The 27,228-nt window shown below is 41.6% G+C and overlaps 1 protein-coding gene across 2 annotated transcripts; it reads left to right on the top strand.

Annotated features, from left to right (window-relative positions):
* ttc13 (tetratricopeptide repeat domain 13) lies at positions 1 to 25,043 on the top strand. 2 transcript variants are annotated; one of them, XM_061051631.1, is made up of 23 exons: positions 1 to 206; positions 3,923 to 4,017; positions 7,808 to 7,883; positions 7,977 to 8,047; positions 8,132 to 8,197; positions 10,137 to 10,229; positions 11,498 to 11,614; positions 11,700 to 11,810; positions 12,682 to 12,764; positions 12,896 to 13,037; positions 13,134 to 13,308; positions 14,462 to 14,618; positions 14,933 to 15,063; positions 15,165 to 15,297; positions 15,891 to 15,983; positions 16,219 to 16,302; positions 16,718 to 16,802; positions 17,723 to 17,829; positions 17,977 to 18,112; positions 20,812 to 20,891; positions 21,442 to 21,520; positions 22,141 to 22,220; positions 22,337 to 25,043. In XM_061051631.1, exons 1-23 carry the CDS (start codon positions 38 to 40, stop codon positions 22,449 to 22,451), a joined length of 2,478 nt encoding a protein of 825 aa, XP_060907614.1. In that variant the 5' UTR covers positions 1 to 37; the 3' UTR covers positions 22,452 to 25,043. The 2 variants fall into 2 exon arrangements, with proteins under 2 accessions (XP_060907614.1, XP_060907613.1); XM_061051630.1 differs by having other exon boundaries at positions 17,720 to 17,829.
* The last annotated feature ends 2,185 nt before the right edge of the window (positions 25,044 to 27,228 follow it).

Below are 27,228 nucleotides of genomic sequence, written 5' to 3'. Positions count from 1 at the left end.
CAGCTTCCGCTCTCTGGCGTCACACATGTAGCACAACATGGCCCCTTCCAGCCGGGCTGTTGTTTTGGTAGCGCTCTCTCTCCTGTACCTCAGCCGGGCTATCTTGTCCTCCGAGTATTTCTCCACTCTCACTTTGTTCAACAACGAGCTCCACAAGCAGGGATGCAGCTCGCTGTCCGAGTGGGAAGAGTACGCGGCGGACTGCGGTAAAGTATCCCATTTCGCTGTTCGGGTTTTGCCACGTCCTCCCCGGTTCATCTGTCACCGTGTAACCCCGGCTAGCGTCAAGAAGCTAATAACAGCGAGCCGTGACAGTCCTGAGGAGATAACTGAGATAAGCTGCTGCTCTGACTGCAGCAGAGGTTAAACTGGATTTCAAAAGATAAGAGAGAGAGAGAGAGAGAGAGAGAGAGAGAGTGCAGCAGAGAGGAAACTCAAAATCAACCAGAAACTACACTTTCAAACTGCATGTTGTGTAGCTTCCTTTAAAGAGGTCTACACCAAACTTCAGTCAGAAAACACGTCATTTTGACGTCGGCTCGTTTGTCAGCAACGTTTCAAAAATGTTCAAACCGGAATGAAACATTTGTTTTTGACCTTCCGGTGATGCACACAGCTCTACAGTTTTAATATTTCAGCATTTATTATCCTGTCAGTGCATATTGCAAGCTTGGCCTGTAGGTAGAGATGTAACGATTCGCTCAACTCACGATACGATTCACGATACGATTCTCTCAGGATTTATTTCACTGTAACCAGATTATGACTGAGAAATGTTCCTTTAGGAGCTGCAAACCCGTTTTGTCAGTGTGGTGTCTTTCTCTCAACAATGGGAGGTGATTGGAGCTTCTCGTTAAACGTTGCATCATGTTGGTTGTGATGTTTGTGTAGTTCCTCGTCTTCAGTTTTTTTTTTTGGGGGGGAAGCCCAAATGAAAAAGACGGCGGTGCGTCGTCGACTTCTAAATCTCGCTCTGCAGCCGCTGACGCTCACCATATTATCGAGATTCATTTTTCAGAGTGCCGATGTGAATCTGGACACCTTTGAATCACGATTTTAATATTAATCTTTACATCCCTAGGGTTGTTCATCCCTAGGGTTGTTCAATGTTTTGATTGATGTTGAGATCACGATTATAAAACACGATTACTCATTTATTTTACAACATCTGCATCACGTGCATTTATCAAACTGAAACACTCTTTTGTTTGTTGTGCCTTTATCGTAGAGATGACAGAGGATAGAGTCGGAAATCAGGGAGAGAGAGAGAGAGAGCGGGAAATGACATGCGGGACATTCAATGACATTCTCCTTCAGTGTATCTTGTTGGATCATAGTGTTGTTGTACTCAAAATCAGTGTTGGTCTCGAGAAGGTCAAGACCGGTCAAGACCAACACTGACAGGCTATTTTTCAACGTCTTCACTTTGATTTGAAGGTAAACGCGTCTTCCCAAAAAGAACAAATAACTTCTACTCATTCATAATTAGATTTTTATCTCCATGGTTACGGTCTAAGTGAGTGACACTGCACACGAGACGATTTTTCTTTTTTTGGATGATTTTTAAGTGATATTTATGGTCTTGGTCTTGTCTCGGTCCCTCCTGTCTTGGTCTTAACTCGGTCTCGCGCCCGGTCTTGGAGCACTCTGGTCTCAGTTCTGTCTTGGTCTTGTCTCGGTCCCTCCTGTCTTGGTCTTGTCTCGGTCCCTCCTGTCTTGGTCTTGACTCGGTCTCGCGCCCGGTCTTGGAGCACTCTGGTCTCAGTTCTGTCTTGGTCGTGTCTCGGTCCCTCTTGTCTTGGTCTTGTCTCGGTCCCTCCTGTCTTGGTCGTGTCTCGGTCCCTCCTGTCTTGGTCTTGTCTCTGTCCCTCCTGTCTTGGTCTTGACTCGGTCTTGATCCCTAATTGTCTCGGTCTCGGAGCACTCTGGTCTCAGTTCTGTCTTGGTCGTGTCTCGGTCCCTCCTGGCTTGGTCTTGGCTCGGTCTTGATCCCTAATTGTCTCGGTCTCGGAGCACTCTGGTCTCAGTTCTGTCTTGGTCTTGTCTCGGTCCCTCCTGTCTTGGTCTTGTCTCGGTCCCTCCTGTCTTGGTCTTGTCTCGGTCCCTCCTGTCTTGGTCTTGTCTCGGTCCCTCCTGTCTTGGTCTTGACTCAGTCTTGATCCCTAATTGTCTCGGTCTCGGAGCACTCTGGTCTCAGTTCTGTCTTGGTCGTGTCTCGGTCCCTCTTGTCTTGGTCTTGTCTCGGTCCCTCCTGTCTTGGTCGTGTCTCGGTCCCTCCTGTCTTGGTCTTGTCTCTGTCCCTCCTGTCTTGGTCTTGACTCGGTCTTGATCCCTAATTGTCTCGGTCTCGGAGCACTCTGGTCTCAGTTCTGTCTTGGTCGTGTCTCGGTCCCTCCTGGCTTGGTCTTGGCTCGGTCTTGATCCCTAATTGTCTCGGTCTCGGAGCACTCTGGTCTCAGTTCTGTCTTGGTCTTGTCTCGGTCCCTCCTGTCTTGGTCTTGTCTCGGTCCCTCCTGTCTTGGTCTTGTCTCGGTCCCTCCTGTCTTGGTCTTGTCTCGGTCCCTCCTGTCTTGGTCTTGACTCAGTCTTGATCCCTAATTGTCTCGGTCTCGGAGCACTCTGGTCTCAGTTCTGTCTCGGTCTCAGTAAGTGCAGGTTTGACTACAACACACCATCTGACTCACATAATGACTGTTGAACTGGTTGTTCAGGTTGATACAGTGTTGAGATCAGTGCGTGTTGCTTCAGTGCGTGTTGCTTCAGTGCGTGTGTGTTCAACTGTGGGAGACACTTGAAGTGATTTATAAACTTAACAAAGCAGCTAACCGGAGTGACAGCATGTTTCAGTCCAAGTGCAACCCGAGTGTTATTCTAAGATCTGATCGCACTTTAATCTGTCTCAGTGAATGTTGAGTCAGCTACTGTAGCTATCAAAGTTGGCTTTGTGTGGCAATGAGTTAAAGAGTTTAAAATCAATCCAGGTCTACGCTGTGCAACACACACACACACACACACACACACACACACACACACACACACACACACATTATTAACATAACACAATCTTAAAGAGGCATGGTTTGACTGACGCCAAATTCAGCAACAAGGCGATTCAAAGTGCTTTACTCAAGACATCGACATCATCATGACGAAGTGAAAAAGAAACACATGTGAAGAAAACGCTTACAAATTTATTAAAGCAGCCGATCAAACCCAAAAAGGCGATAACAATCAAGTTAAAAATGAAGGAATAATCAATCGATCGTCATTTCGATAGCGCCATTTCATAACAAGTGTTAACTAGAGACGCTTTACAAAAGAGCATTATGGGATAAAATGCAGGAAGGATTTCTCCTTTGTATTCCTCGCGTTCCCGATGTCCACACTTCCTTTGCCGCTGAGGTGGAGGTCGGAGGAGGTCGTGCATGAATGAGGACGGCGGCGGTTGTGGGGACGACGCAGTCCGATGGTGGGTGGGCGTCAGGGACGTCGAAGTAAAACAAAAAGAATGAAAGAAACCAGCGAGAACAGGCCATGAATAAATCTTTATCGGTGATATAATGTCAGGGTTATTCAAGTATTGTGATTATTGTTTTGCAAAATGCATCAGCAGGAAAATGATCACGTGTGTAAAATACGAGTATGACCCTTTAAACTTCAAAATAAAACAAGTGCAGCTTTAAATGTCACATTTTTAAATGAGGTTTGGCATGTGGAGGACTACAGAGAGTTACTACTCAGACCACATCGCTGACATGCTCTGTTGCTTTGGGATCCGGCGTGAGGGCTGTCAGGTGTGCTTTGACATGTCAGACATATTCTCTTTGAAATTGGACACCGACAGGGCGACGGATAATAAATAAAGTTTGAAGTTGTGGTTGTGACATTTGAAATGAACAGGATGTGTGTTTGTACTTTGCAGAGTCCTCAATACTACAGCTGGATGATCCGGACTGTGAGGAGGGCAGCAATCCACCCTGCGAGTCAGTCTTCTCACTTAACGCAGAGAAGATCCTGGTGAGATCACACACACACACACACACACACACACACACCACCTTCTGATCTAGAAGTGGGTACAGTCTGTAACGGTTAAAAAAATGGTGGTTTCATGTCAAGTGTGAACAGCTTGTGCTTATCAAAATGGACTAACTGTTCCTCCTGCTAAATATCTGTACAAGAGTAACTCCATTTTTACATGTTTGAAATGTTCTCCTCTTGTTTATAAAATGCTAATACAATTTCCTGGAAAAGAAATTAAGATAATTTTGCACCATTTTTGCCTTTATTACATGAAGAGAGAGAGAGGAAGTGTTGAGAAGAGAGCATGCAGCAAAGGGCCGAGATCGGGTTTGAACCCACAGCCTCTGCCACAAGGACAAGAGCCTCTGCACATAGGGGTGTGTGACACAACCGCTAGGCAACCGGCGCCTCATTTTACTGTCATTTAATGACAAAACTTTCATTATGTAGTCTTACTTTCAGTTTCATAAACAATCTATTTTATGACTTTATAGTAAAGATAGGACAGTGGATAGAGTCAGATATCAGGGACAGAGAGAGAGAGTGAGGAAGGAGCCACAGGTCGGACTTTAACCCAGGACTACAGCCTCTGTGCATGGGGGTGCGTACACTAACCACTGTGCTACCAGCTCCCCCTGCTATGAGCTTAACCTGAACAACACATGCAGCTGAATCTTTAATAGTCTGTTATTTGGAAAGATGAAGCAGAAGTGCAGAGTGCTGATGCATATCAGAGATAAAGAGTCATTTATTAACAAGCTTTAAAAAAAAAAAAAAAAAATCAATCACTTCCTCTCCTCGCTCGACAGTTTCAGGTCTGTTTGCACCCCGGGCTGCGTCCACACACACTCAGTTTGATTTGAAAAGCAGAACTTCTGCTGTGTGCAGGCCTCATATCACAACTTATATCCAGAGTTATGAAACTCCTGAAACACGACAACAAACAACTCTTGCAAACACTGCTCACCAAGTCTGATTTCAAGAACACGTGATTGTGTTGCAGTGAGGAAGAGGAGATGCAAAAGGCTCTGATGATGCAGAACCATCCATGATCCATGTTTGTTTCCTGACGATCAAGATGTTCTCACTAAAAGTTTTATCATCCAAAACAAACACTGAGTTTTTGGTCGTACTTTTTGCAATTGCTTTTCTGCAAGCAAGCAGCTACAGAGTATACAACACACACACACACACACACACACACACACACACACACACACACACACACACACACACACACACACACACACACACACACACACACACACACACACACACACACACACACACACCAACTGTTGGTTAATTTTAATGTGGCATGGCAGTTTGCATCCTGCAGTGCCATGTGTACTTCTTTTCTTGTGTTTTCTCTGGGTTTTTTTCAGCCTCTATCTAAAGGGAATAATCTATCCTAGTCTTTTATGATACTCTAAATTTTTAAGACTGTTGTAACTTCCAAGATGAGGATTTTTTGGGACACATTTTATTCTTTCTTTTAGCAGGGAGGACCCACTGAGACCGACATATAAACAGTCATAATGATCGATGAAACAGTTCGACAAGATAATGGCATGAACACTTAAACACATGTTCATACCTCCAAACCATGTTCAAAGATTTCACATTTTAAAACATGTTCCTTCCCTCAGTATTTGAGACACTAGCTCTTTAAAAACGCCGTATGAAACGAGAGAGGGCAGCTTCGCCTTCCTTTTGAAAGTTATTCCACAGAACGGGTGCAGCAACTCTGAAATCAGTCTTTCCCCCTTCAGTCCTAAACCTCGGTATTTTCAAAGTGATCCAGCTTTGAGATCTGGTTCTTGAAATGTTTATAGACAGGAGAGTAGTCGGGTAAGGAAGGGACGGTGGAGCTTTCTTTGTTGACCCAACGAGGTGCCGGCCTGCAGATCGATACAGGTCACAGTGATGCGTTCATCTCTGTTCTTTGAAGCGATGAAAGGGCTTTTTTTTTTTTTTGAGTGTGATACGGCCTCTTTACAGCAGCGATACAAACGGTTGATAATCGCAAACAAAATGCAACGGACACTTTCCGCTTCTCCAACTCAGCCCGCTCAACAACCCTCACTTCTTGTCCGTGGTGACGGCAGAACTCCAGGACAAAAAGAGTTGTTGTCTTTGTTAAATGAAAGATTGAACGTGTTTGCCGTAGCCTCAGACAACATTTTTTTTTAGGTGTGGTTGCCGCCCAACGGAGGTGTCAGGTTTGACGCAGGACATCTCTTCATTAGTTATTTTAACATCATTTGTTTGGCCAATGAGAGTAGAAACCCTGGAGCATTGAAGCGTCACAGAGAGAAGGAAATCTCCCTCAAAGTGTTGACATCATCATAATGGTTGCTGCTACGTTTCTTTTATTTAAGCCTCTCTGTGAGGATGAATAAACGTGACATGGGGGTTTAGCTTGCCGGTTTTTTCTACTTGCTGGTTTTGCAAAACCCAAACTGCTGCCACAGCTACATTTGCACACAGTCAAATGAGCCTCCTGTAATGATGTTTTGCATTCTGTCATTCTGCCGCTCTCCTTCTGGGAGACGCTGAGTGTTTAGAACTGCACAAAGGATTCATTTTGCTCTCATTACGAGCGTCCCTGAACTTTGACAGGATGTTTCCTCTCTTCTGTCTGGCTGGTTGATCAGTTTGAACCTCGAGAGATGCTGCAAAGCTTTTTAAAAAAAAAAAAACTCCTTTTAACTGAACAGAATGTCAGGTTTGACAGCTTCATACAAATAAACTCTTTAGCTGTTCACATTCTCTCTAATAAGTCGAGTCAAGTCACATTTATTTATAAACCACTTTAAAAAAAAACGCAGCAGCTGACCAAAGTGCTGTACAATGCATTAAAGAAACAATATGCAGGAGTTTACAACGTTTATAAGAACAAAGAAAGTGTAAAAGCGCTTCGAGTATTCAGAAGACTAGAAAAGAACTATACAAGTTCAAGTCCATTTACCATTTAGAAACACGATTTGAGGCGGGTCTTAAAAGAGTCAACAGAGGGGGCAGACTTGATGGAAGGGGGGGAGGCTATTCCACTGAAAAAGCACGATCACATTTGAGCGAGGGGACAGCCAGGAGGACGAGCTAAAGGGCCTAGATTAAGAGTGCAGACTAAGAGGAGTCGGTTATTTAAGGGGGCGTCCAAGCCGTTCAGAACGGTGCAACCTTCAAATCGACAGTTAGGTCGTCAAAGTTTTTAATATTTTACAAAAACAAAACAATCCCAGGACCGAAGCATGAACACACTGCAGCTCTTCAGTCGTGTTTTAACCCACCAAAAAAAAAAAAAGAACTAGCAGTCCTTTCAAATTAAAAGGTCGGCATGTACTGACGTTTCTCTCGTCCTTTTGGGGTCCCATGAAGATGCATAAGGGACGTTTATGTCTCAGAGCAGAGGAGGAGATTCTGTCTCAATTGTATCAAATATATCGGCAACAATTTGGTACATATGTGCAGTTTAGACAGCGTGCAGGAGTTTCCCTTCATGGATGCCGAGGACTTCTCTTTTTGAAGCGGTTGTATCAAACTGGGCGTCGATATCGTTTGATTTTTACTCGTATAGAACATTTAAAATACTCTAAACCTCTAATCCTTTTCATGAAACAGAGAACAAGTTTTCACTCTCAGTGTTGTTTTCTGTGTTTCTCCTCCTTCACACACAGGAAACCCAACATTTAGTTTCCTGTGTGACATTTCTGTCTCTGTGTGTTTCTCTTTTTTTTTCACCTCTATGTGTTGATGTGTCGTTTTTTTCTCTCTCTCACAGAGCCAGGCCAAGTTGTTTATAGAACAGAAAAAAATCCCCTTCCCCGTAGATAACCACAACACAAACGAAGAGCTGGGTGAGTGTTTTGGTTTTCTGTACAACTCTCAGTTAATGGACAGATTGATCTGATCCTGTTTGGTCATTATTGTTTGTTTCTGTCTCTCCGCAGCTATAGGCTACGTTCTGATAGCCAACGGTCTGTATGATGAAGCCATCAAACACTTCTCCTTATTATTACAGGTGTGTTCACAGCTTTTTAAACACGCTCCGTTTGTGTTCCAGACAAGACGCTAACCCCTTCCTCGTTTTTTGTCTTTGAAACAGAGTGACCCGGAGCTGGTCAGCGCCATCTATGGGAGAGGGATAGCTTATGGGAAGAAAAGTTTACAGGTGAGTGATGGATGTTAAATAAAGTTCTCTGTTCTCTGGTTAATTTAAAAACACATTTATAATCTTTAAGGCCGAGTGTCCATCTAGCGTTTTTATCCGGGCAGAAAAGCGTTTTGTGTGCTAAGAAAAGCGCTGCACGTCCTTCCTGTCTCTATGACAACAGCCCGTTTTTTTTAGATTGTTTATCTCCTGATCAGACACGGAGCAAAGAGGACGTGGGTACAAGACCGGATCGATAGGCGGCAAAACTACAGGGAATATTATATATTTTGGAAAGGAGCGCCGGTGAAGATTTTCACCTTGAGCGCTCAGAGCGGCCGCACAAAAAAAGGCGGAGCACTCAGAAAAAAAGAAGCTGGGCGCTGCGCTTTTCCTCAGGGCGGCCGTCTGCTGCAGAGAACGCTCTCTCCACATAGAAAACAAATTGAAAAAAAGACGCTGGCGCTCAGAAAAAAAAAATGCTAGCTGGACACGGGGCCTCATTTCTTAATATCTATGTTTGGTCACTGCCTATGTCAAATGTTACCGTCATTTCTTTTTGTTTTTTCTGCCCCTTGAACGCACCACTGGGGTGTTAAGGAAGTTGTAGGTTATAGAAAAGGAAACTACAGAGCTGAGGATTTTATTTAGAGAGACAACGTAGCGTGCAGGAGTTAGACTCGACAACTTGTAAATCGGGAAAAAATAATCAGGAAATGTCCAAGTTTGAAGTCACAGATTTACAAAACAAAAGGCTTCACATTTAGTTTTCTTAAAGGGTATTAAAAAGACTTCTTTGTGTAACCACATCTTTAATATGTGCAATAAAAAAAAATGTGTCTACTCGCCTGTCGACCATAAAGATGAGATAAATGTCCCACATCGTTAATGAGCAGCCCGTCTCGTCAATCATTCATCACTTCTTCAGGTGCATTAGTTATTAGTAGTTATTATTAACACGTTGGATTTCCTCTTGAAGATATGAAACAAGAGATACAAAGAGGTTTATTATGGAGGGAAATGTCGCCTGAATTCATGTTATAAGTCACTTGTGTGATTTATTTGTCGTCAAGGTGTAAAGATTATTCACAGCAGATCACTTCTGCTTCTCAAGTTACATTTGTCTGTTTTGTCTGTACTGATGAGCTGCCTTTATTTATTTCTGTTTCAAAATCACTTTTAAATTTGTTTAAAATCAACACCTGTTAATGTCATTTATACCAGATAAGATACAAATATTTATTTTTGGGGTTTTCATACCTTTATTTTTTTATCGATAGGACAATTGATAGAGTCAGAAATCAGAGAGAGGGAGGTGAATGAAAAAGCAAAAAAAGAGCCACAGGGGGGGGTTCGAATCCACTCGCTATGACTGTAGCCTCTGTACATGGGACACATGCCTGCCGCTAGGCCACCGGCGCCGACTTAACACATTTCTGCAATTAATCACACAACATGAGCGAACCATTTCGCCAAAAAAAAGGAAGCAAAGCAAGAAATGTGTGCCGACGTGACTTCTGATCCGTATGTAAACAAAGAGCTACTACCGCCGACATGGCGCATATAACCACAATGCATTGCGGTCAGCGTTAGCAATACGTCACCTGACAAAGACCGATTCTTAGTGAAAGTCACCCTGCTATTTGGCAGCTCAGGGAGTCTTTGTCTGTGACTGTGTGTCTGTGTTTTTGATGAAAATATAAGGCATGCTGGACGTCATTGACAGAAGCCGTTTCAGGTAAACGCAGAATGACTCGGTGTGTCGTCCTCTGAATACACTCTCAATCTGCCTGGTTATTACAGGATCATGTTCTTCAGAGAAAAAGCTGGAGGGCAGTTTTTTTTTTAATGCTGTATTTGTTTTTTGTCTGTGCTTACAGTTCTCTTATATATTTATTTATTTATTAAGGTTTGGGTCAGCTAATCGTGTCTGCCTCTTGTTCCTCTGTCTCCTCGTCAGGACATAAAGAATGCTGACTTGGCGTTGTACGAGCTCAACAGAGTCATCACCCTCGAGCCGAACTGGCCCGAGGTCTACGAGCAGAGAGCAGAGGTGAGACTGACCCCCAACACAGACATTATTAACCCCTTCATTACTGTTACTTCCTACAATCACTTCAGAAGTGTTTCACTCTGAGTTTTTTTCCTCTTATTAAAGGTCACATATTATTCTAAATACACTTGTATACACTAACATGTGTCTCTAGTCTGTCTACAAACCCCCCAATTATGAGAAAAGTCCATCCTCTCCGTCTTGCAAGTGCTCCACTTTTCAGAAAATGTGTGCTCAAACAGGCCGTTTGGAGATTTTCCCTTTATGACATCACAAAGGGCAGTAGCCCCTCCCCCAGGTGGGTGACACTCCCACAGCTAGGTGTTTGTTCTGCCCTCTGAGTCTGCCTTCTCACCGTAAACAATAGGACATGGAGCGAGAAAGCACCGAACCCAAGCCCTTCCAGAGAGGGGGCGTGGTCAGACACAGCTCATTTACATATTTAAAGGTACAGACACAGAAACAGCCTGTTCTGAGCAGGGCTGAAATAGAGGGGTTTATAGACATGATCAAATACAGGATCAGAGTGGATTTAGAACAAGAAACTTCACACACATGTTTTGAGGAGCTCTGAGACTTATTGAAACTGGTTGAAATGGAGTTTAATATGTGACCTTTAACCTTTACGACACAATCAATCAATCAATCGCCCGAACAATTCACACAAAAACAGTTCCACAGCCTTCTCCTTCTCCTTCTCCAGCGGATGCTCAGTATCACTTTATGTTATTCAGTGTACCAGCCTGTTTCCTCTTCGTTTGGCTGAATGCAGCGATGAACTTTGTTCAGAGACGATGTTTTCTGGAAGTGTTCCTCGGCTAACGCAGTGACGTCCGACACAGAGTCACGCCTGTTTTTGATGCAGGACCGTCTGAGGGCCTGAAGATCAAGACCAGACGATGTTGTTTTTGGTCCTTGTCCCCTGCATAAAGACATTTCTCTCTATTCTCTGAGTCTTGTAACAATATTATTTACAGTAGATGTGAAATCCTCGATTTCTTCACAATTTTCCCTGTAAGGCTTCTGTGACTACCTCTGAAGATAGTACAGAGGGAGGGGTCACTTCGTCCCCCCCCATAAGACGTTTTTGACATGATGCAGTTTGAAGGCAAAACTTCACAGGGGGGGGAAATGACTCCTACCTTTTCTGTCTTTTCTCTCAGCCCTCAGGTTTTGTAAATAAAACTACCCACTGTTTCCTAATATGTCGTCAAATCCACTTGATAGTAAAAGCATATTTACACTGTAACGCATTTGTCCATCTTCAGATCCTGTCTCCTCTGGGTCGTATCAGTGAAGCTCTGGCTGATCTCACTAAAGCCATCCAGCTGCAGCCGTCGGCTCGTCTGTACAGACACAGAGGAACGCTGCTCTTCATCTCAGAGGTTTGATTTATAAACACTTCCTGTTTGTGTAAGTGTGTGTACATGTTTGCCTCTATTCTGATCCTCGGTCTTGTCTTCAAACCAGGACTATGTGGCAGCTATGGAGGACTTCCAGCAGTCTTTAGAGCTGAAGAAGAATCAGCCCATCGCCATGTTGTACAAAGGCCTCACCTTTTTCCACAGAGGCATGCTCAAGGTAAGAAACAGGGAAATATCAGACTTTGGACAAATTGCACAAGATCTGCAATAAACACTTAAGAAGTCACATTTTCTCACCTGATTGGCAGAAATGTAACTTTTTACACGCCACACATGCCTTGTATTTTGCTTTAAATGTCTTATAATAATAATAATAATAATACACAAATCTGGACTTTGTCAGGTGAGATATTTATGGCTCAAAGTGTGACAGATACATTTTCTAAGATTTGTGTTTTTGCTGTGTAATCTTAATAAGGTGTTACGTCCTCTTTAACATACAATAAAGTAAACGGCTCAGGAAAGAGGAGACCAAAACATATATAGACTTTTAAACCCTGAGATTTATTTAAATAAGATTACCCCCCTCAGGAAATAATATAATTTAAGGAACAAACAAACAGAACAAAAGATGGGAAAGTCCCGAGCCAACCACGTAATGGGACACCGCTCTTGGCCCCTCCCCCTTAAACCACACAATAACAAATGAATCTGCTGAAACTCAAATTAACAAAAGTAGGACTACCGGTCCCTCCAGCCCAAAACTAAAATATCAAAACCCCCTATTTTTATTGACAGCCGCTGAGATGTCATCTCCAGAACATCTGCTTCTTTCTGAAAAACAAACATCCAACACATAATGCCTCTTCTGTTTGGATACTGATTCAATTAAATAAAAGCACAACATTAAAATCCTTAAGTTAAGCCTCGAGTCTTTTTTGTACAAAACAAAAATCTGTAAATCCACGACCCGAAGTCAGAACCCTCCGCTGAGTCAGAATCTGACATCTATCCATCTTCCCTTTTTCCATTTCCTGTTTACTCTGATTTGTCAATATGGGTGAGAAGTTGTGTTTGTCCGTCATCAGGAAGCCATCGAGACGTTCAAAGAGGCTCTGAAGTTAAAGCCTGACTTCATAGACGCCTATAAAAGTCTCGGACAGGCTTACAGGTGCGTCATCTATCTTAACTCGCTATGTGGGTTTTTGTATTTTAAGGATTTGAGCGTCCTACTTCCCCCCCCCTGTGGCTCACTAATCCTCACAGCTGCTGTCTTTGTGTTCTCTTCTTCCTCTTTTTCAGAGAGCTGGGGGATTTTGAGTCGGCGATGGAGAGCTTCCAGAAAGCCCTGATGCTGAACCAGAATCACATCCAGTCGCTCCAGCTCCGAGGGATGATGCTGTACCACCACGGCTCGCTGCAGGAGGCCATAGGCAACTTCAAGGTAACTTAAGCTGTGCGCGTAAGATCCACTGCATGTCCAAAAGATCTGATGTGGAGCCCTTACATTTTTGTTTTGTGTGTGATCCTCGCCTTTCAGAGGTGTCTTCAGCTGGAGCCGTACAACGAGGTGTGTCAGTACATGAAGGGGTTAAGTCACGTGGCGATGGGGCAGTTCTACGAGGGAATCAAAGCTCAGACTAAAGTCATGCTGAACGACCCTCTGCTGGGACAGAAAGCCAGCTCGGAATACCTCAAAGTGAAATACCTCAGAGGTAGGTCGCCCTGCATGCACACACACACACACACACAAAGTGTTTAGGAGCAACATGTCAGATATCTACTGAATGAAATCATAAAGTGACCTTACTATATGATCATACATTAAGGAAACATGCTATGTTGAAGTGCTGGCTTCTCTGACAACAATGCAGCAGCCAGTATGTCCTCCTTCTAACTTTAGATTCTGCTCCTGAATGGTTTGTTTTTGCTCTGACCAATTCAATTCAATTGTATTTGTATAGCACATTTCATACAAACGTAAACAAAACATGAAAAAAAAAGGAACAACCAAAACATATTTGTAAAAGGACCAGAGAAGGTAGGCCAGCAGGTGTTGCAGCGATGGAAGCGGGTCAAGAGAAGTGGTTCAGATAGAAGTGATTGTACCCGACCTAAAAAGCCTCTGCATGTTTCTAATAAGCTCCACGAGCAGAAACGTGCTCAAACTAGGATCAATATTGGAGATGATTTTTGAAAAATGGAGAGAGGTTAGAACACAGAAAGGTTTACAGACCCATGCAGAGCTGGATAAACACTGAAGCTTCAGAGTCCACCACATGGTGACCTGTGTGAGCATCGACTCTAGAGAGGAGGGGGCGGGGGGAGACAGCTCTCTGCAATGTTTAAAATATGGACTGCAGTACCGATTTTAAACACTAGGGGTCAGAGTTACATACTGCTCCTTTAAGATATTCTGTTTCACGCCTTTAAAGACAAAGCTGAAATGCTCCGTGTAATTTTCAGTCCTGAACCTCGGCTTGTTTGATGAGAAACGTTGGCCTGAGTTTACATTATGGACTCTTAACTTTTATAGATTTTTGTGCAGCTGGCACATGTGGATACATTTTTTGAAACATTTAAAACAGTTATACTTTTGTAGATTTTCACATCAAGGCTTAGCTAAAATAGTTCTTTAATTTGTTTAACCAAAACATTTGAAAAAGAAACATCTTCACTGCAAGAATAACTTCAACTTATGTTGGGAAATAACGCCTTTTTTTATAGAATTAATCATTTCTGCTTTTTTTATGACACATGAGAAAAAACGGAAAACACTTCTGATTGCTAAATTTAGATTTAAATTGAATATATCTGCTCCTCTTAAATCTGATGTTCATTTTGTCCCTCATTATTTTTTTTTACCAGAGTACTCTCGTTACCTGCACTCCCACCTCGACATCCCCGTAGCAGAGTACAACGTGGACCAGGACTTACCGGGGAACTTCAAAAATCACTGGGCCAAAAACTTACCGTTTTTAATCGAAGATTATGAAGAGCAGCCCGGCCTGCAGCCTCATATCAAGTAGGTTTGACGGGGTCGATGATAACACGTTTCATTCTATGAGCAATAAGTTACAGAACCAGCTGAAATATAAACTGTTTATTCTTTCTTGTCTCTGCAGATATTGCTCTGACATTAAAGCAAAACTCAAGATATTGTTATAGAAGGATAAAACACAACAATGTATATGATTTCAGAAAGATGCATCTTCTTGTTTTAGATTTAAAAAAGTTGAAATAAGATCTTTAGTAAAGGTCTTTATTCCTCAGGTTGTGAGCCTGGACTTACAGTATCTAAGCCCATATTCAACATCTCCCTGTGTTTGTGGTTTGCAGAGACGTGCTGCCGCAGAACTTTGAAAGCTACAGCAGTGAAGTGCAGAAGTTGATCTGCACGGCCGACCACCTGGGGGCGCTGATGCAATACGACACTCCTGGTTTCTTACCCAACAGAAGGATACACAGAGGTACCACTGCTGATGATCAACACGGTCGATTAATAATAATAATAATAATAATAATAATAAGTCTTTTTTGTACTGATCACATGTTCTGTGTGCTCGCTCAGCGATGGGTTTAGCGACCCTGGAGGTGATGCAGGCCATGCATCGGACGTGGAGCAACTCCAAAGTGAGAGTCAACGGCAAGACCAGACAAATGCAGTGGAGGGACATGTTTGACATAGCGGTTAAATGGAGAAGGTGAGGTTTTTATTTTTTATTGAAACCCTTATTTAACTTAAAATCAGCCCCTTTAAAAATCCTCCCAATAACTACACTCCAAAGGGACATGGTACATCAGTCCATGTTGAACATTTATTATGGGTTTTTTTTGCTCATAAAGGAAGAAGTACAGGGGTAAAGGACAATTTATCAGCATTGAATGAAACTCTATTTAAAAGAAGAGTGACGTAGACGGCTTCTACGTTTGATTCAAAAATCAGATTTTTGTGTTTTTAGGATTTCAGGTTTCTCTTAATGTGTCCGCGTGTCCCTTTGGTTTGACTGGTGGAATGAACCAAAATCACCTGAACTATTTGTCTCTCTGCCATGTGTCCAAAGACATTTCTTGAATCTCATGAAAAGCTGTTGAATCATATTTGTCTTTTGGAAATCACACAAAGTAACCTGAACACACGGGAGCAAAAGGATTAAGCATAAATAAGAACCATGATAACCATCAGTCTGCTGTTGTAGTGCTCGAATCGGTCTTGGTGTCTCACTCCTCTTCTTGTTCCTCGGCCTCTGGACTGACACACTGAACTGGTTTTTCCTCTTTTTTTTTTTTTTTTTAGGATCGCCGATCCAGACCAGCCAGTCCTGTGGTTAGACCAGATGCCGGCCCGGAGTCTAAGTCGAGGCTTTAACAATCACATCAACCTCATCAGGTACATCAGACACTCTCTTCCTCCTCATCAACAGCTGCTCGGCCTCGTTCGGGGTGTTTCTCAACTTTGTAGTGCTAAACCCTGCCTTTCAGATTCTTTGAAATACGACCCAGTTTCTTTGAGTTTTTAATTCAGTTCTGACAGATTTCGCTTGAAGCCTTTCTTCTTCAAAGATATATTTTGACAGTGTGTTTAAATAATCTCTTTTTTTTTTATCTGATCTGTATTCCTTCAGGGGACAGATTATCAACATCAGATACCTGGCCTACTTCGACAACATCCTCGACTTCATCAAAGACAGAATCCTGGTGTATCACGGGTAAATCACAACAAAACGTCCCCGTCTTCTTTAGACTAAAACACATGAATCAGAATGTTTTGCACCGTCTCTGCCGCTGAAATCAATTCATTTATTCCATCCCTGACTCTCTGCATTCACTGGAGAACTTAGCCGCCCTTAGTGCTAACACATCTTAGCCTGACCTTAGCCCTCTGACAGCTGCTTATTTGCTGCCAACATCTGCTCGTCTCTTCAAATCATAAGACCGCAGTTATGATAACACGCTCCTCTTCTGCATCCTGCCATCAAAGCAGAGTTATGTAAATCTGTTGGGTTTTTTTCCCTCCAGGCCTCAATTCATTTTGCATGAACATGCCGAGGAAGCGTCTCATGAATATTTTCTTCTTCTGTTTTCTCTCTCTTCAGTCTAAATTCACTTTGTTTTATGTCTCAGGGCGTACAACCCGAGAGGACTCCTCGAGGTCCGACAGGCGCTGGAAAATGTGATTAAAGTAGAAGATCTGCTTCCTATAATGAAGGTAAGGACGAAAAAAAAAGACGCAATGGGTTAAGAACATATTGAGAAGACCAAACTTACTGGATTTAAAAACATATTCTTCTACACAGTTGATTGAACAATGAAAACTAGGAAAAAAAATCATTTAAATAGAACTTTAAAATCAAGAGTTTGCAAAGTGCCTTGACCAAAAAGCAAATTACAAACACAGCAGACAACAAAACAAACTCACACACCATGGGCAGACAGCACAGACAGAACAGCAAAGACAACAGGAAGGTACAGTGAATACAAATCATCTTAAATATCGTCATTGTAGGTGTGTGTAAGTGTTCATGACTCTGCAGATTGAATGGAGTTCGTTCCACCACCAGGGGGCGACAGAGGAGAAGAGTCTAGTCAGTGTTTTAGGGCCCTGATGAGAAGGTTTCGATCAGACGCCTTTCATTATCAGAGCGTAGTGGGTAGACCTAGAGGAGAGTGTTTAGGTAAGGAGGAAGACGTTTTTGTTACCTAGCAACAAAGTTTCAGATGAACAGCGGACTACCCAAAAGGATATGAAAGTGTCCTCTTTTTTTTTATATTTTTGTAAAGTTTTGATTCTACTTCACAGTCCTGATCAGTAGGGACATTTTTGGTTTCCTTTTCAAAAAGTAAGTTGACCTCCAGTTGAGATTGTTTGTCAGCATCTGTTTCCATGACGACGCAGTACAAACACATAAAGATACAAAGAGTTACAACAATGCAATAAAAAGAAGCAAAGTAAAAAAGGAGTAGTCTGAAGACCTGAAACAATGACGAGGATTATTCATCGTTATCGAGATCAAAAATGAACCTTCAAACTTTGAACGTTTTATAAGTTTAAATGTTATTCTGCAGTAATTCACAGCAGTGAAAACCCAGGATGTTTGTTTTTCTGTGCGTGTTTGTTTCCTGAAGCAGTTCAACAGTAAAACCAGAGACGGCTTCACGGTCAACTCCAAGGTGCCGAGCATGAAGGATTCTGGGAAAGAGTACGACGGTTTCACCATCACCATCACAGGAGACAGGTACGAAGTCCACCGACACGATGTGATGTACAACCCGACCTCTGCCCTTTAACAGCACTCACATGGGTTATTAATCACAAATAAAGAACACCTTATTTATGTATTTATTATGTATAACTATTACTAATCTGGTCGTCTGTACGTCAGGGTGGGGAACATGTTATTCTCAGTCGAGACTCAGACGACTGAAGAGCGGACGCAGCAGTACCAGTCGGAGATCGAGTCCATCTACAAAGACCTCACGGCCAAAGGAAAAGCTTTAATGCTCTCCACTGAACTGGGGGTAAGAATGACCTCTGCATGTTACTCACTGTGTGTCTCATACTGTGCACAGTGTCGCCTCTGAAGTCATCCGGTTCAGTTCAGTTTGGTTCACTACACATTAATTGTCAAAAGTTGGGATGGGTACTTAAGATCTGATCTGCACCGTCCTCATTTTTTGGTACCCTTCTGTTGGGGTGCCAAGCGCACTAATCCGACCCTAAAGGTTGGAGCTAGACACTCTGCCGTCTGTTGATTGGTCGAAAGACTCTTCACTTCCCGTGTGACAAAACACACCATGTTTAAATATCCTGCAGATTTGTTGAGGGTCATTTTAAGGCTGTTTTTGTGTTTTTTGCCTCAGAGATGCAGACCTTCCTAGGAATCATTGATCGAGTTTGTTTACTGTGTCACGTTCTTCTTATTTGTTTAATTTAGTGACCGTTTGCTCCATGTCGCCGCCGCTGTGATTTTAGTGATGTGTAAGGGTACGACGATTGGCTGTGGAAACGCAAGCAAGATCAGAGTTTACTGAACCAAACCGGACCGCTTGGTGGAAACAGGTCTTTATTTAGGACCCGAGAGCAGTGAGGTTACCTCTTGTACATAACGTCTTATAACAACACATGCACTTTTAAAAAATGTACAATACAGACAGAAAAAATACAATTAAAAAAATAAGAAATAAAGCGCGGTCGAGTCTGCACATCAGAGAACAACACAAAGAACATGACAGCTTCTTTACTGACTTTGTGACTTATTTTGAATGAACTGTACCGAGCCGAAGCACACTTCTTCCAAGCGTGCCACGGCCCAGGAAGTGTATCATGCTTGAGCACGGGTCGGAGCACTCACACTAGTCAAATGAAATAAAAAACGACAACCTTGGCTTCTTGGGAATTGAAGAGAGCCACATTTAACTATTCTATGACATTCTATGAATAATACATCCAATAATGGAGAATAAATGTCAGATTCAGACAAAAGTCGTTGTTCCAGTTGTGGGAAACATGAGTTAAATCAGGTGAACTGATCCATGAGAATCGTGTCGTGGCGGCATCACGAGATACTGACACAGAATGTAAAGTCGGCCCGGCGGCTTTAACACATGTAGAGAGACTCTGATGTCCATCGCAGCATCTCTTCAGTCATCGACATCACCTCCTCTTCTGCCTTCCTTTGTGTCTGCAGAAATAAAACATCAGATTTCAGTTTTCTAGTCGTGCAAACTAAGGAAGGAATTCAGTGAACTCTTTTGGGGAAAGTCAGAAATATTTCATAAATAGACGACGGAGCAGGAATGTGGTGAAATGTGTTTTCCAGACGGACGGTGTCGATGCCTGTCAGAGCGACTGCAGAGGAAAAAAACAGAACAGTTAGTGAAATATAATCAAAGAATTCACTCTTGGGTTCTCAGCTTTCTGTTATTGTGTCCTGATTTATAACGACCCGCTATCCGAGCTCCGGTCAGACACGTTAAAGAAAACAAAAGAGCGCTGGGTTGATGACGCAACAGAGAACAGAGAGAGTTCATGTGCTGGGGAGATGGGGCCGTTTGAGGAGAACATGAACGTGAAGCGTAACAAAATCAAACGGACACATCCATGATGGGAAAGCAAAACGACAACAAAGAAAAGAAGAAGGCTGCAAAATGATGGGAGCAAGTTTCAGGTCCATCAATTTATCGATTCATTCTAATATATTATAATGAAGATCAAAAACTGGATTTTGAAAAGTTGAAAGATTTTGATTTGATTTGATTTTGATAGACTTTATTAATCACTGAGGGGAAACTCGAGTTTACAATGTTATTTATAGGGACATGCTTCTCACATGCATAGGCCCAAATCACACATACGCACAAACAGGACCTGTGGACATTAGTTATTATTATTATTTTAAATACTTTTTATTTGATAGTTTTGAAGAAAAACAACACAAACTGTCAGAATGAGCATATATACATTTGTATATGGTTTGTATAGAAGATCTACATATAAGTGCTTCATCTATACAAGCATGGATAAATATTTCTGTTACCTCATTCTACGACAGAGAAGAAGAGTGAAAAATAAAAATAAAAGAATAAAATAAAAAGAGAGAAAAGGAACAACAGAGCATATTAACTTATCAAAAAATAAATAAAAGCCTTGGATTGTTCTACTCTAATAGTATTTATTTATCTATTTTTGTTTATGTGTTCTTCACCATCTGCTTGTGGCCGAAGTTTAATGCTCGAGTACGCGCAAAACTTCGCTCTTTGTTGACCTGTGGCTTAGTGGAGAGATGTCAGAGTGCGGCTGCTACAAGCTGCTATGCAGAGCAGTTTTGGGTTCGGTGCCTCTGCATTTCTCCGGAAGTGTCCTGGCACCTCTCCAGCTACCAGTCCAACTTCCATATTGTGGTCCGCACTGGGACTTGAACCAGCGACCCTCCAGGTCCCAACTCAAGTCCCTACAGACTGAGCCACTGACTAGTAGCGCTTGGAGCAGCCACTAAAAAAAATGGCGGAGCTTAGAAAAAACGGACTCTGGGCGCTGGCCCTCTCTCCTCGTCGGGAGAGTGAAAAATGAAGCTGGCGCTCAGGAAGAAAAAGCCGGGCGGAAACAGGCCGTTACAACGTTTAACTATTATGATGTGACGACCTGCCTGTTAAATGTTTCTTTATTTACCTCTATAAATAAAGGTTATTCTTGTGACGCTTTTCTTTCATGTTCATAGGATGCAGATGCTGTCTGTAACCTGATCCTCTCCCTGGTTTATTACTTCTGCAACCTCATGCCACTCTCCAGAGGATCGAGGTGAGTCTCCGTCGAGCAGCCTGCAGGCAATATTTCTACAGATAAATACGTGATGAGAACAGGACGTTTTTTTTAATGTTAGGGTTCGTTCTGACAGGTTTAATTACGGTGTAAATGTAACCGTCATTTATCGTAATGTTGAGGCGTTTCGCCCCCGGGAAAAACGGTGACGGATTCTTCTATGGCACAATGTGACAGGAAAATCTTCTTCTCAAGTAGAGATGACAAAAAAAGATAATGTTATGAGGATTAATGTAAATGAGTGATGTGTAAGCCTCTCACTTTGTGGATTTAATGTCATCAAAGAATCAAACCGTCCTGTTCAAAGTACTCAGAGGCTGGCAGGAGAAACATATCTACCTATTGAACAGGTTTATACGAGTAACTGTCGCCGTGGAAACCCACAAATCTGTTCTAGTAATCTTCGAGATCTGAGACCTAAATCTAAAGAAATCCTGAATTCATCTCGATAGATTCCTGTAGAGAAGCGCGTTTGTTATCATGTTAATGTGGTGTGTAATAGTGTTTTTATTAATCTTCCTCTCCTCAGTGTGGTGGCTTACTCGGTCGTAATGGGGGCGCTGATGGCGAGTGGGAAAGAGGTCATCGGTAGGATCCCGAAAGGAAAGGTAAAACACGAGTCTTCCCTTTTTTTTTTTTTTTTTACACCTAAATGAAAAGTGTGTTTTCACAGGTTGTTCTTGTGTCTGAATGTCTTTTTAATCTCTTCAACAAAAACGTCCCGACACAAGAATGATTCTTTCTTTCTTTCCAAGATATTTGAGATGTTGAGTTTTACAAACAATAAACATAAACAGACAAAAAGAGGAGTTGGGCAGGCACATTACACACTACCACATTGAACACAGTAAGGTACAGAGCAACACAAATAGACTGAATCATGTGGTAGTAGCAGTAATAGCTCCCCCCCCCACCCCCCACTCATCATCCCACTGTGTTACTGGATAATTACAAAGGCACGTACCGCAACAACCTCCACAGAGTCAGGCCGAGTCAAGACGCTTCGAGCTGACGAGGTTTCGGGGTCATGAAAGTAGGATAAGAAGGGTCTTAAAAAAACTTTTCCTCAGAGCCACTGACAAGAATGATTCTCATAACATCAGATCAGTATTAGGGAAGAGTATCTGCATTGACATGAGAAATTAAAAAAATCTGCTCTGTGTTTTTTCTGAGTTAATGAGATAAAAGGCTAAAAGGTTGTAAACTTTAATTTTTTCTCCTCCTTCAGTTGGTGGATTTTGAAGCCATGACGACACCCAGTCCAGACAACTTCAGTAAAACAGCCAAAAGTTGGATGACTCTCAAAAGGTGAGCAGACAAACAAAAACACGTATCCCATCGTCGTCGTCGTTGTCCCTCTCCTCTCGGCGGGCGACGCTCATCTCTCACTCTTTTTTTTTTTTTTCTCTTCTCTTTGTCAACAGTTTGCCGAGTTGGTATCAAAATCTTCCGTCTGTAGCGGAGACGTTCCAATCGACCAGAACAATGTTAGAAGTCCTCAACACAGACTCGTCCTCACACTGTCCGAAGAAGTCCTAACACGACTTCCGGACGGGAGAGAGAGAGAGACGCGTGTTTAAATAAAAGTCTTAATAACGGAGCTTCTTCACCCCGGCTCAACAAAAGGGACTCTGTCTTCTTCTGCACCCCAAACACAACAGAACACAGTTAGCATCTTTAGCTTCAATGTCAATTTTTTTTTTTTTTAACTTAAAGCGGGGAAAACAAAGCATTGTGGGACACATTTAGGAAGCAGACTGTGCCTCTAACTTTTGGTCCTTGATGAATCTGACGGGATGTGAATGCAAATTAAAAATATTGGTTTAAAGTAGATTTTCCTTCATGAGGTGGCAGCCAATTTGGGTTGTTTGAAACCTAAAATAAATCAGATTTTAATTTGAAATTAGGTTTTAAAAGCCTTTCCTGTTCTCTGTCATCCTCCCTGACACATGAATCTAAACGTTTTAGTTCTTGCACACTTCTAAAAGTATTGATGGACAAAATAGTCTTAAATAAAAAGTTTAACTTTGGCTTGACTGGCAGTACTTTGCCTCGGATTTAGCACACACAAGACGACAAAAAAGACTGAAGTAAGTGATATTTTTCTAATGTTGACATCATCATTTGTACTCAATCAAGCAGATTACATATTATTTGGTCGTATTTGGCTCTTTATGTAAACGGTCTGCTTGTTATTTAAACTAGAATCCAACTTAAATGTTTTCTTTTGACCTCAAAATGCTGCTAATCTTTCAGCAGCTGCACTGACATTTTCTTTAAAAATCGGCTTCTCAATCATTTTAAATTGTCTCTAGAAATTTCGGTGCTTGTTACATCGCCTCACCTCGAATTGATCCCTCGATTTCCACTCTCTCGTATTTTTGGGTGGATGACAGAGGACTGTAGTGTCACAGTTTGGGATGCAGAAGAAGTGATTCTTTCTGACCTTTTCTTCCTTTTCTCTGCTTTTTTTTTTTTTTTTTTAGGCCTCACATTCAAACACCCGAAGCACAACGTCCATCTCATGAACAGTCAGCATGAACAGTCTTATGTTGCTTAGTCATGGTTTACATTAAAGCTTTGGATCACTTTAGATTGGGAAGTTTGTTTTTGTTTTTGCGACATAAGGAGGGTCTTTAATTCAACATTCAAGAGTGCATTAACCACTGCTACCACACACACACACACACACACACACACACACACACACACACAGTCCAGCCTATCAGCAGAGAGAGAGAAAGTTGTGGGATTTTAAAACAAAAAAAAAAAACCTTCAGGTCTATTGAATTCCACTTGGGATACTTGAAGCAGTGTCTCAGGCTGCGTTCACAATCGAGGCTAACGTGATCTGAAGCTGAGTTTTTTTTTTTTTGGGCTCCCATTTGACTCGGATCAGATTTTCTTTATGACAATGTGAACAAAACAAATTCATGTGGAAGCTGATCTTTTTAAAATCAGGTGGGAGACACTTTTCATATGAGGAGTCTGATACAGGCCACCTTTCAAAAAGTCATGATAACAGCCAATCAGAATTGATCACTGAGGCTCGCAGTGTGAACGCAGCCTTAGATTTTGTTTTTTTGACACTCAGAGAAAAGTGTCTCTACTTTTACTAAAGGGTGTTGAACCATTTGGTTTCTTTTTAACGTGACCAACAAAGGGTTGGTTTTAAGGTGGGTTGGCTGCAGGACAGAGATTTTATGAGATTTTCAGAGATCATCTTGAGACAAAGTTTTGCGCATGAAGACACCAAGAAAGGACATTTATTGTGAAGTCGACTTGTCCAGCCTAGAAAAAATGAACGGTTGGCTGATTCGAGCTTCTCCAATTTTGAAAACTTTTACTTTGAAAAAGAAAAACTCGTGCTCGGTATCACCAATTTATGTAGGTAATTAAAGTATCGGATGTTGGACTGATGGCGCCGATCCACGTCACTCATCAAGAAATACGGTTGAGCGCTTTAAACATTCTCAGCTCGTACAGTCACCCTTTGAAGACACTCAGACTGAGCTGTAAGAAGTGTCCACAAATTATCAACACTCAGACGTCCTGATGTAGAGAGGGAAAAAAAAATATAAAAAAAAAAAATCTTGCAATTCAGTTTAAAACTTTTAATTTGAAAACCTTACAGATGTCGCTGCTTCCTGTTTGTATGTGAAGCCAGCACAATGCTACAGCTTTAATACAGCTTTGTGTAGCCTTACAGATACTGCCAACAACAACGATAACATTATTAGATATGATATAAAAAGGTCGGAATCAGTATCGGTACATGTGTATCGGATCGGAAGTGAAAAAAAGTGGATAGGTGCATCTCTAGTTCAATCCTGTACGGGAACGTTAACATCCGTTTAAAAGGCATATCTAATTGATTTCCTGCTTGGCTGACTGTCAGAGTCTTGTGTTTGTTTTGCTTTGGGTCTTTCATTCATATCAATGATTGTTCTGGCTGGGAGTAGGTTTCCTGGGTGATCCGGTCATTAAAGTTCTCTGGTGGGTGTTAGAAGAAGAAGAAGAAGACGGAGCGCCATAACTCATCTTAAAGCTCAAAACTTGAAGGAGGAAATGTTTTATCAGATGAGTGAATGAATGTTCAGGAGTCAATAAAACTGGTTTACAATTTTCAAAGCCTCTCTTGTTCTTTGTTGTTCTTTGGTTTTTTTTGGAAACCTTTTAGTCTCTGGGGAAATCTTTGGAAGCCCGGTAGTGCCAATCTGAACAGGTAAAGAGGAAATTACAGATTGCACTGGCTTTTATTTAAGAATGTATTTTCTACATTTTTTTTTTTACACTAGGTAGATAGTTGTGTTATAGTTATTGAGACATAGATGTAGTGTCATTAATTTATTAATATATTATATCTTTATTAAGGAAATTAACATTACTTGTAGTAATTAATTAATCAGTCAGTTTCATATCTTGAAGGAAGTAATTGAAATGTTTAAACCAGAAAACACACAGACAAAGTTCTGAATTGTATGTTTAAAATTGAATATAGAAGTGGTAAATAATAAGGTATTTATAAAACAGATAAAGAATATGATTCTTAGGATCGGGATAATGCAATTATAACATATGATGACATTATATATTTAATAACGAGCTAAAACGCAGGATTGTTTTAAATGACTTAATCAGCAAATTATCGAAGGATAAAAAGTAGATAAACTAATTTTGGGATTCTATTTAGATTTAAAGGAGCTCTGAATAAACACGACTCACTATCTCTCAACAGCAGCTGTGAACCAACGCTCTTACTGTGAGGTGGTTCGGATGAACTCCGCCCGGCTGGTCCCGCGTTTCAGTCTCCGGCAAGCGGTTCTTTTCAGGCCCAGAGAGGTCCACGGGTCAGATTCGATTCTTTAGCACCTTTGGTCGGAGTGTGCAGCTGGGATGGAGAGTGCAAGAGGATCCAACAGGAAAAATATTAAAGAGTCTTTTGATGCGTCGATTTCCAGTTTAAATAAACCTGATGGCCATCTCCGTGAATCTTAATTAAGAAATTGGCGTTCAAAATTGAAGAGCCAAGACTTTGGAGAAGAAAGTTCAAAAGCCTTGCTTGAGCCAAAATAATTGAAGTTTCAAAAATGTGCGCTCAGAATAAAAGTTCAGCAGAGATTCGTCTCTTAAGTCTTAAGGTGATTCGAACTGAAGTCCGAAGAGAAGCGGAAGAAGAAGAGCAAGAACCAGAGATCTGCAAGAGAGGGGGGCCGCCCAAGGGTTATTCCCACTCTGACCGGAGGACATTTGCTTAAATTAAACCGAGTTTACTTAATAAGATTAAGAATAAGAATCTAAACATATATACGTCACCATACGTTCATCTGCTCCGTCATGGCGGACGGTGCGTGCAGAGAGACGCCTGCTCTTGGATTAAATCGGCCACGTTTAAAACCAGTGATCTATGAGACTGTGGATGGCAAACTGATTGTAGAGGATGAGTTTCTGAACTTCCTCGCGGTCAAGATAAAGACTATGAGTCGAGATGAACTTATAGCCTCGAACACCTTTCGATTCTAAGTGGATTGAATCATCAAGAAAGACTGTTTGAACTGTGTCCTGACACCAAGCAATGTTGTGGGTGACCAGAAAGACATCAGTATTAAAAGTTGCTTACAGGTGTTGAACGAGTGTGGAGAAAACATCCCATCACTTTGTCTCACACTACCCGGATTCTAGTTCTGTGCGATACCAGTCATCCTTGTGGCGACACTGGTACATTTGTCTTTTATAATATTAGTGATGTTTTGTCTGTAAGTATTTTTACCCAGTGTTTTTATTTTGATTGTTATTTATATGTTTTCTAATGGACTCCTCTAGCAATAAAGATGATGATGATGATACAGTCAGCATTCTTAATAAGAGATTTTAATAAAGTAGGAAAAGAAATTGGTGTCTTTAAATAACACCTATAGCTAATATTAAAGAGTATGCTTTATAACACGTCTAAATGTATAATTATGAAGGTTATGTATTCATGGAAATTCTAACACTATAGCGTCAAATTCCTATTAAAACTATATTAACTCTTATTTGTTAACTAAACATCAGATTTTGAGTTTAAAAAGACGATTGCAATACATTCAATGTGGCAATTACAAATATCTAGATGAAGAAAGACATGCTCCCCCTGGAAGATTATTATTTTTATTTTATTTTTTAAATATCAGCTTTAAAATGTTAATTTACAGACGATTTTAGCATCCAGACCTACTGAGGTTGAAGGTTTTAATAAATGGTCACAACTGTGGTGTTGCATACACCGGTAATCTCTGAAGTTCAAGGCTTTAGCGCCACATGATTGGTGTCACGT

Source organism: Labrus mixtus, chromosome 12 (assembly GCF_963584025.1).
Source record: "Labrus mixtus chromosome 12, fLabMix1.1, whole genome shotgun sequence".
NCBI classification, from domain to species: Eukaryota; Metazoa; Chordata; class Actinopteri; order Labriformes; family Labridae; genus Labrus; species Labrus mixtus.
This window is presented reverse-complemented; position numbering and strand designations above follow the sequence as displayed.

What these genes read in the sequence shown, in the direction of transcription:
- ttc13 (XM_061051630.1), top strand. Translation starts at nt 38, where the DNA reads ATGGCCCCTTCCAGCCGGGCTGTTGTTTTGGTAGCGCTCTCTCTCCTG. An exon ending in TCTACGAGCAGAGAGCAGAG is followed by an intron (nt 10,230 to 11,497) that starts GTGAGACTGACC and finishes GTCCATCTTCAG; the next exon opens with ATCCTGTCTCCTCTGGGTCG. An exon ending in TGCTCTCCACTGAACTGGGG is followed by an intron (nt 18,113 to 20,811) that starts GTAAGAATGACC and finishes TCATGTTCATAG; the next exon opens with GATGCAGATGCTGTCTGTAA.